At 41.1% G+C, this 10,143-nt stretch overlaps 1 protein-coding gene across 2 annotated transcripts; it reads left to right on the top strand.

Annotated features, from left to right (window-relative positions):
* The first annotated feature begins 389 nt into the window (after positions 1-389).
* Positions 390-9,860, top strand: Thnsl1 (threonine synthase like 1). 2 transcript variants are annotated; one of them, XR_009058208.1, is made up of 5 exons: positions 390-491; positions 1,777-1,890; positions 2,580-2,654; positions 3,941-4,096; positions 4,926-5,145. XR_009058208.1 is itself a non-coding variant. In XM_057787930.1 (5 exons), the coding sequence occupies exon 5, from the start codon at positions 5,514-5,516 to the stop codon at positions 7,755-7,757; it is 2,244 nt and encodes a 747-aa protein (XP_057643913.1). In that variant the 5' UTR covers positions 390-491; positions 1,777-1,890; positions 2,580-2,654; positions 3,941-4,096; positions 5,467-5,513; the 3' UTR covers positions 7,758-9,860. The 2 variants fall into 2 exon arrangements, 1 of the variants encoding a protein (XP_057643913.1); XM_057787930.1 differs by lacking the exon at positions 4,926-5,145 and adding an exon at positions 5,467-9,860.
* The last annotated feature ends 283 nt before the right edge of the window (positions 9,861-10,143 follow it).

Raw genomic sequence — 10,143 nt, 5'->3', positions numbered from 1 at the left:
TTGTTGACCGCGTGGTTGCTGTGGAAACAGTTGCTAGGAAACGGGCAGCGGCGGGCTGGTTCTCTCTGGTCCCTGTTTTGTAACTCCTTCTGCTGCCTGAGAAATACGTAAGAACATTCCTGCGCCTTTGGTAAAGAGGACATGAAAATAATGCCCCCACCACCACTCATTTTATTTTCTTTTATTATTCGGTGCATCTGGGAAGAAAAATTCTACAACAGGGAGCATGGCTGGTGCACAGGCATCACACAATAGTCTCCAACACGCGGGCCGCGCCCCTGCGGGGGCGGAGCCAGCGGCTGGGGGAAGAGGAGGAGCCGAGGGCCAGGGGGCGGAACGTGTTGGTCACGTGGCCGACCTAGCGGCGCAGTCGGCGCAGGCGCAGATGCGGCGACTTTGGGGCGGGCGGGCCGGCTGAGGCTACCTTGGCGGTGCCGAAGCTGCTTCTCTTTTCCCTTCCTCTCCCTGGTCATCTCTGGGTGGTTTACTTGGTGAGTTAATGGAGGAGGAAAGAAAGGCTGGCGCGGGTCGTTACCCTCATATCCTTCCTTCCGTCGCCCCCGATCGGGCCCCGCGAGGCCATCCACCTGTCGCACCGGTCCCCGCGGCCCGCCCTGTGCTCCGCTAGGTCTCGTGAGCGCGGGCGCGAGTGCGAGCCTGCGCCAGCAGGACCAGCTTTTAGAAGAGGGCCTCCGATTTTGCCCAGGTTTCAACCCCCCCAATTCCCTTTTGGCATTTCTTTTCGCTCTCCGAGAAGTGCTTTTATTCCTTTTTGAGCCATTTGCTCTTCCTTTCATGTTTATGCACTAGTAACTGCACGCTCATTTAGAAGCCTTGGCCCCAGCCACACTCTGTACTTTGGGAGAGAAAATCCATAGCTCTGAATCCACTGGGAAGGTGTCCAGCAGGGAAGTCGAAGCTCATCTCTTCTGCAGTCCTCACTGCCTAGTGGATGGGTTAAATGGCCTGGTGGTTTATGGAGCTTTTCAGTTCCTACTTGGAAGGCTTCGCTCAATGCAAATCCTAATCCGAGACTCTTGCTAAATTTTATTCTATAAGAATAAAGAATAAATTTAATTTTCTGTTTTTTGATTTGATAGGATTTAATTTTTCTGAGTAGTCCATAGTTCAGATGAATGACCTTTTGGAGGAAAGATTCTCCTTATTTCACCTCAGATTGAATTTTTAAGAAAAACATTCTATATAAATTTAGGTATAAACAGAGATTACCCATTTTTGCCTTGGAAAAAATGGTTGCTCTTTTTCTTTTTGTTTAACATGTATAGAAAAAAATTTCTCCAGGGGAGTCTGCTCCTGTGCTTGCTAAAGTTTGAATTATGAATTCATAGAATTAATCAACTTGCTAGTCATTAGCCAAGATAACCTTCCTGATCTCAGGATTGAACCCAGGGGGTTCAGCTCTGCTAAGCCAGCGGTTGGAGGCACAGTGATGCGCCAAGGCTTATATTTGTTCTAATTGGAAGGAGTCGCTATGTGCGAAAAGATGTAAGAATGCAGCCGTCAATAAAGGGAATGGCATAAATTAACCCACATTATTCATGGATTCGATGTGTTAATTCCTGTTTGCTCAAGTTTATTCATAATCTCTCAAATCAATATCTGGCCACACATTTTTAGTCACTGGTAAACTTGCACATGGCAGTGGAAATTTTGAATGTGGTACGTGCACATTCTCAGCTGAAGTCAAAGGTGTTGGTTGTCTTGTTTGGGGTTTCAGTAACAGATGCTCTTTTTATGTTTTGTTTGGTGCCGCAGGTTCTGCATTCTCATGCTTTCAGTGGCCACTCAGACAGGGCCTAAACTGAGCACTCCGTTGCTCTGTAGTGGTTCCTAGTATGAAGAGGCTGGTGTGTTTTACAGAGAAAACAGGTATGTTAAGATGGGTTTCATTTAGGGATGAGTTAGAGTGCCTCTGGCTTAGTTCATAGTAACTAATAAGCAGTGTATGTAATGTCGTTGAACAGATATGCATATGGAATAACATTAATATAATCATTCATTGGAAAAAAGGATTGAACTTAAAGGCTCGTAGGAATCCACCCCAGCATTTCACCTAAGAATGGATAGCGAGTGGCCTTGCACACCTGTTCAGGGAGAGAGGCCGCATTATAACGCCTAACTCCGGAGTGAGAAGCAACTGTAGTGAAGACCCAGTTTACAGTTGGGAATTGTTCCATCTTCTTTTGTCTTTTAACTTGGGCAGAGAGGCTTCAAAGTTATTTTCATGACTAAATATTACAAAACAAAATTTAGCATGTAGTTTACAATTTTTCTTTAGAAAGGGTTCTATTGGGCTTGTCACAGCGCTTGCTTGCCTTTTGCTAGCCTAAAGAGAACATTTACTGTAAAATGATACTGAAGCAGAATTTATAAATTCAACTCCTTAATAGTCTTGTTTTTACTTTGCTCTCCCAATGTCGTTTGGAAAGGGGAAATGAGATAAGGTTTAAAATGGGAGCTTAGGGGAAGTGTGGCCAAGAAGACTGGAGAAGATAAGGGAAGTTAATATGCATGTGTTTGCTTTTCCACTGTCTGCTCTTTATGGGATGGATATCAAGCAACCAATGTAAAGCTGAATCAAACATGGAAGATTAATTGTCCATGGAAACAATAAAAACAAACCAGCAACTCAGGTATTTCACAGTTCCAGGTGTGTGTGTGTGTGTGTGTGTGTGTGTGTATGATGTGAGTTGTTTGATGCATGTGTGTACCTACAAGTGTACCTGTCATAAATAGATTAATTATGCTGTTTTGCACAGTGTCCTTAAAAGCAGGCATGGTACCAGAGTGCAGTTTTATAAATTGCTGAGTGATTTAAGTTAAAATTTTCTCTAGCCTTTGCTTTACTGTAGAGAGTATATCAAACTGCATGGCAAAATTGTTTGTGATTTAGGGTAAGCACCATTGTTCTCTCTGAAAATTTATAAATGATATGCTTAGCCTTATCTCTGGATAATCCGGTTTGGTCTACAGATTCTTTGATAGTTGTCGTTGACTGGCAATGATTAATATTAATATTTTTGTGCTCGTCACCAGAATATACACTTTGTTTTTTTTTAATATTTTATTTATTGTGTATACAGTATTCTGTTTGTATGTGTGTCTGCAGGCCAGAAGAGGGTGTCAGATCCCATTATAGATGGTTGTGAGCCACCATGTGGTTGCTGGGAATTGAACTCATGATCCTTGGAAGAGCAGACAGTGCTCTTAACCTCTGAGCCATCTCTCCAGCCCCAGAATATACACTTTGAATTTATCACGAACCTGTGTCAATAGCTAAGATGTGTATGTGGGTGGCAGGGGCTTGCAGGCTTTTCGTGGTAATTTGGGTGGATAAGAAAATCTGAAAGAACAATTTAGGTCCTTATTTCATAGCTTTTAGTTCACTGGTCAGCCCCTCATTAAACATCTAATTAAATGATTAAAATTACATGTCACTGCGAAAGATTTTGCAGTTATTGTTATTTGGTTATATTGTCTTTTATTTTATTGTATATGTACAAGGGTTTTGCTCACTTAGATAGCTGTGTATCATGTGCCTGCCTGGTGTCCATAGAGGTGAGAAGAGGGTACCAGATCCTGGGAACTAGATTGACAGATGGCTGTGAGCTGCTGTGTGGGTGCTGGAAATCAATTCCTGGTCCCAGGCAAGAACAAGTACTCTTCCCTTCTGAGTCATCTCTCCAGTCCTGTTTATGGTTATGTTGTCTTTTATTGCTTAATGGAGAAAATGCCTTCTTTGTTGTTAGCAAAGTTCTTTGCTGTCATACTATAAATGTTGCAATAAAGAAAAGCCCAATATCTTAATCATTCAATAATAGATGATTTACAAATTTCAGGTGTCATTTTGAAGTATTTATGCATGATTTTATGATACTGTATAAAGTTCTGATTAACTTGAAATTCTTTTTCATTGTAGGCCCTGCTCTCTTCAAATATTGACTTTGCCTTGGTCTTGCTAGACTCTTCATCTATGGTTCCTGTTATTTTGCGTTTATACTTCAATGGAGTTAGACACAGCAGCATACAAAGTCAGTGGGAAATGAATTCTTTCTCTTGATAGGTCGATGTGCTTGTAAGTAAAATTCAGAATTAACTTTTTAAAAATGGTCTGAAGATTTTATTGCAAAACAGAGTTTAGGTAGTATCAACAGCAGTATACTGCTGGAAATTTTTTATAGTTTTCTACTTAATTTTTGATATAGTTGACTGCATATTAGTTCTATCAGAGAGTATGCCTATAAAATTATATCAGTCAATTTAAGAAATATTGCAAGCTATTTAGTTAAATTTTATTATAGCAAAATATTTGCTATCTGGCATGTTTTGTTTTAAGGATGAGTACATTTCCAAAGGCAGGTGCAGGATTGATGTGAACAATTGTAGATCATCTCCATATGCCAGAAAAGTTTTCTTCCATCGCTGAATATCCTCATGAGTTTCGTTACTTCTCTGAAGTCTAGAATCAAGTCTCACCATTAGTGATGCTTACAGGAACATCAACGGAAATGAAGGCCTCATTAATTAGTCTTTATTAATTTTGGCACATTTTTCATTTCACTATGGCCTTTTAAAGGCATTGAATATACAAATGTCAACGTGACCCTCAAGAGTCTGCAGGTTAAAGACACATAGGGAAGAAAAGGGCACATGTGGAATTGCAGCTTAGAAAATTGTTTATGCATCTTATAAGCAAGTGTGCTTGTTTGTTCTAATTTCCTGTTGTGGATTTTATGAAATTTTATTTTATAAATAAGGATAGTCTATCAACACTATCATCAAGATAAGTTGAATATTAAGAGTGTGTCTCAGCTTTTATGAGTTGCAGGTACTTGTTAATACAACTGCACATTTTCTCCGTATGTGTTATAAGCCAACAAATCGTGACCCTGTCTTTGTCACAGTGCTCCTACAAGGAAGAAAGATGGCAGTGGGACTTCCTGTGTCTATGAAGATGCACGATAGGACATTTTCTGACTCAGATTTCTGCTGCTAACATTTGCTTTGTATCGTACTGGAGTCATACATTTTTTTTAAAGTTTAATTTTATTGGTGTCTTGAAATTTGAAAAGATATTAACAAATACTGTGTGTTTTTTCTAACAACCAAATTGACGTAATAGTAGAAGAGGGACTGGGAGGGAGGGACTGGGAGAGGAGAGGCAGAAGGGATGCGAAGGGTGGGGGAAGGGCAATCCGAGTCTAATGAAAGCATGATGGGAGTGGCCCAGTGAAGCTCGTTGCTTTGTGCAATTAATATGTCATAATTATACCAGTTTATTAAGAAAGGTAGTATACAGTGTATCTCGTATAATACTTCTTGAGTGTCCCATCAGTTTGAAGTATTTTGAACGTCTTATGTGTTGAAGGCATGAATATAATCAATCCTATCGGGATTTTAACCATTTCTTGAAATAAGTAACTAAATGTCTTTATGTCTTTAAAGGGTCTAAAGTCAGCCCTAGGTTGGCTCTGGCAGAAAAGTGGAAAGAGATGCTGAGCTTTACCAGATGTCAACATCTGAAACAGATAACGCGGAAGTGTTTTTCTAGTGCGTCGGTTAACGTGCGGACTCACACGCAGCGCTTGCTCTCACGGGCCTTTGCATATGCAGGATCAGGGAAGTCATGGCACTCAATCCACTCTCTTGTTGGAGACAAAAATATTATCCTGATGGGGCCTCCTGGTGCAGGGAAAACGACAGTAGGGAGAATAATAGGTCACAAGCTAGGCCGCTGTGTCATTGACGTGGACAGCGACATCCTTGAGAAAACCTGGAAGATGAGCGCTTCTGAAAAATTGCAGGATGTTGGTAATGAGCAATTTTTAGAAGAGGAAGGAAAAGCCGTGTTAAACTTGTCTGCATCTGGAAGTGTGATTTCCCTCAGTGGGTCCAATCCCATGCATGATGCTAGTATGTGGCATCTGAAGAAAAATGGGATTGTCGTGTACCTGGATGTGCCTCTAGTGGATATAATCAGTCGTCTGAAATCAATGAAAGTTAGCAGGATTGTTGGTCAGACCTCGGGAGCATCTATGAGAGACTTACTGCAGCACAGAAGACTGTACTATAAGAAGTGGTACGACACTCGAGTCTTTTGTGAGAGCGGGGCTTCTGCCGAGGAGGTCGCAGACAGAGTGCTGGATGCAGTGAAAAGATACCAAGATGTGGATTCAGAGACATTCATTTCAACAAGGCACGTGTGTCCTAAAGACCTTGACAAGAAGCCTCCACCAAAATACTTCAGTGAAGCTGTGCTTGAGGGTTTGGCTTCTGATGGCGGACTCTTTGTCCCTGAGAAGGAGTTTCCAAAATTAAGCTGTGGGGAGTGGAAAAGCCTAATAGGAGCGACCTACATAGAGAGAGCGCAGATAATTCTGGAAAGGTGTATTCACCCTGCGGACATACCTGCCACCAAGTTGGGAGAAATGATTGAAACTGCTTACGGGGACAACTTTGCCTGCTCTAGAATCGCCCCCATCAGGCACCTGTCAGGCAATCAGTTCATCCTGGAGTTGTTCTATGGGCCCACGGGGTCCTTCAAGGATTTGTCCCTACAGCTCATGCCTCATATCTTTGCCTACTGTATCCCACCGAGTTGCAATTATGTGATCCTTGTAGCTACTTCAGGAGACACGGGCAGTGCAGTCTTAAATGGGTTTAGCCACCTTAGTACAAACGACAAGCAAAGGATTGCTGTGGTCACATTTTTTCCAGAGAATGGAGTTAGTGGTTTTCAAAAAGCACAGATAATTGGCAGTCAGAGAGAAAACGGATGGGCAATAGGTGTCAGGTCAGATTTCGATTTTTGCCAGACAGCTATAAAAAAAATATTTAACGATTCTGATTTTACTGGCTTTCTGACTATGGAATATGGAACAGTCTTAAGTTCAGCAAATTCTATAAACTGGGCTCGGCTGCTTCCACAAGTAGTTTATCATGCATCTGCCTATCTTGATCTTGTTAGCCAAGGGTTTATTTCCTTTGGAAGCCCAGTAGACGTCTGTATCCCCACAGGAAACTTTGGGAACGTGTTAGCAGCAGTCTATGCCAAGACGATGGGGATCCCTATCCGGAAATTTATCTGTGCCTCTAATCAGAACCACGTTTTGACGGATTTCATAAAAACTGGGCATTATGATCTAAGGGATAGGAAATTAGCACAAACCTTCTCACCATCAATTGATATTCTCAAATCTTCAAATCTGGAGCGACATTTGTACTTGATGGCTAACAAAGATGGACAGTTAATGGCAAATTTATTCAGTCAGTTAGAGAGCCAGCTTCATTTCCAAATAGAGAAGCTGCTGGTCCAGAAGCTGCAGGAGGACTTTGTTGCAGACTGGTGTTCGGAGGGAGAGTGCCTCGCAGCCATCGGCACTACTTACAACACGACAGGGTATATTCTGGATCCACACACGGCTGTTGCAAAGGTGGTCGCAGATAAGATGCAAGACAAAAGCTGCCCAGTGATCATCTCATCGACAGCTCACTACTCGAAGTTTGCACCCGCTATCCTGCAGGCCCTGAAGATTAAAGAGCTCAACGAGACATCATCAAGCCAGCTTTGCTTACTGGGCTCGTACAATGCATTACCACCTCCTCATGAGGCTTTGCTAGAGAGAATGAAACAGCAAGGGAAGATGGACTACCAGGTTTGTGCAGCTGACGTGAACGCCTTGAAGAGCCACGTGGAAAAGCTGATCCAAAATCGGTTCATAAGGAAGTCTGAGTAGAGTATTTTTCTTGGCAAGAAGCAAAAATAAATCTCGAGAGTTGGTTGGGACTACAGAAGCGTTTTGTTTTGTGTAAATGTTTTGTGTGCATCTGTTGGAAATCCAGCGCCCTGACCCCTGGGCCTGACCTTACACCTGCAGTGACCCCCAGGTCCTCCAGAAGAGACCTTCCAGCATCGCCCCTGGAACCTGGTGCTGTCGAGCTTCATTCTCTGCTTAGGGGGGATATGGCAATTTCTCCTTCACCCCCACTTGTGAGAGGAACAAAATACTGGTATCTAGCTTGGCATTTAAAAATCTTTAAGCACAGTTAAGTACTGCATCTATAGCCATTTACTGTTTGTTGTTCAAACCGTTTGCTGCTTGGGACAGTTAACTCACATAGCAGAAATAGGAAGTTAGTTCATTAATAGTGGAGCCATTTCAAGCTCCAGCTTGGACAGTGGTTGCTTATGTGTCTCCACCCTGTCCAGTTAGAGTTGGCAGACTGTTCGCTACCTTTAGAATATTTGTAGTTAGGCTGAGGAAGTCTGAAAGTCGAGCCAGCATTTACCTCTAGGGTGTAGCAATCAACAGAACTGTGGAGTAGTATACAGAAATAAAATCACCTACTTCAAGAGGAAGGAGTTCCAAAGTCAGTAATGTTTAAAAGTTTTAATAAAAGTACAATTATAGACAACAGCTTTTCTATATTATTCAAAGTCTGTTCCTATTTGTCTCAAATTTAATAAACATTTTTGGGCACCTAACCCACTCAAATTAATGCAAATGCTTAATGTCCATTGCTGTGTAGGGCAGTGACTTTAACCGCTCTGTGAGTGTTTCCTGAATATTTACTTTCTGGGCTACAGGTGGTCACTGACCTGAAGTGTCTTCCTCGCAGACTGTCTTTGCTGATGATGTTCCGCATCTCAGTTAGCTTAACTTAATTTGAAAATTAAAATGATGAAAAATATTAATAGTTTTAAAGAGCAAGGGGCAATTTGTTTTGCAAGTTTGAAATTAAACCAATTCCATTTTAGCATCAGATCTCTGGCTTGGCTTTTAAAATGTAGTTCTACAACCTGTCATGGAGGCTGGGATTGTCCCTGGTTCAATGCTTGCCTAGCACGCGCAAAACTCTGGGTTCCAACCTTAGCACATAGGAAGGTAGAGACAGTGCTTAAAAGACATGTTAAGCTACGTAGTTTGAGGCCAGCCTGGGATACATGAGATCCTGTCTTAAAAAAACAAATAAAGCCAGAAATGAAAAATGCCCCTCTTAGCATTTATTCCTCCTCCTAAGAAGTAGCTATCCCAAAGCTCATGTTAGTCAGCGTGTGTGTGTGTGTGTATGTGTGTGTGTGTGTGTAATATTTGCTTTGTTTAGTTTTGAACTTATTTATTTATTTATTGAGACAGGATTTCTCTGTGTAGCTTTGGAGCCTGGAACTCACTCTGTAGAACAGGCTGGCCTACAGCTCACAGAGATCCTCCTGCCTCTGCCTCCCAAGTGTTGAGATTAAAGGCGTGTACCACCACTGCCCAGCGAACTTCTTCAATTTTATGTCAATAAAATCATACTGCATCATCTATTCATTGCGGCTGAACAACTTTAAAACTATGACGGCCAGATGAATTAAGCTATGGCTCATTGACTTTCCTTAGTATAAATATATATATATATATATATATATATATATATATATATATAATGTAAATATCACAATATGCTTACCAATTTGTGAGGGTTTTACTATTTTTTCTCTGTTCTTTTTTGTAAAATTCTAATAATGTGTTTTATCTTGACATTACAATAAGAATGTATATATGAAATTATTTTACAATTACATGCCTACAGTGTATTTATGAGACTTTGAAAAACAGATAAGAATTCTTTGTTTTGTTTTGTTTTTTGAAACAGTTTTTTCTGTGTAGTCCTGGCTGTCCTGGAACTCTCTCTGTAGATCAGGCTGGTCTTGAACTCGGAGATACCTGTACCTCTGCCCCTCCTGAGTATTGAGATTAAAGATGTGTGCATGACCACTGGGCTACAAGTAAGGTTTTTAATTGTGCATTTTAGAAATTATAAAATGATTCAATTAAAATAAAGCTAAAACAGTACTGTATGACGTTTTAGAGTTTAAACGTTACCCACTGGAAAATCATGAATGGTGCAGTGTTGCCCTGAATTCACTGGCACATCTAGTTTATAATTCAGACTGCTTGTTGTCACCACAACAAAAACGGATTTTATGTCACCATCAAACCCAGGAAATGTAATCTGCTTTTGTTTTTATCTAGTAACATAAATAAAATCTACCTATGAAATAATCATTTTGGGGGGCTCCATCTACACTCTAACCACTAAAATCATTAGCTTTATCTCTTTGATATTTTTTACTTA

Source organism: Chionomys nivalis, chromosome 13 (genome assembly GCF_950005125.1).
Source record: "Chionomys nivalis chromosome 13, mChiNiv1.1, whole genome shotgun sequence".
Classification (NCBI taxonomy): Eukaryota; Metazoa; Chordata; class Mammalia; order Rodentia; family Cricetidae; genus Chionomys; species Chionomys nivalis.
Note: the sequence above shows the minus strand (reverse complement) of the source record. Positions and strands in the feature narration are given on the sequence as shown.

Bases quoted from the DNA above. Each gene is read 5' to 3' on its own strand.
- Thnsl1 (XM_057787930.1), top strand. From the start codon at position 5,514: ATGCTGAGCTTTACCAGATGTCAACATCTGAAACAGATAACGCGGAAG.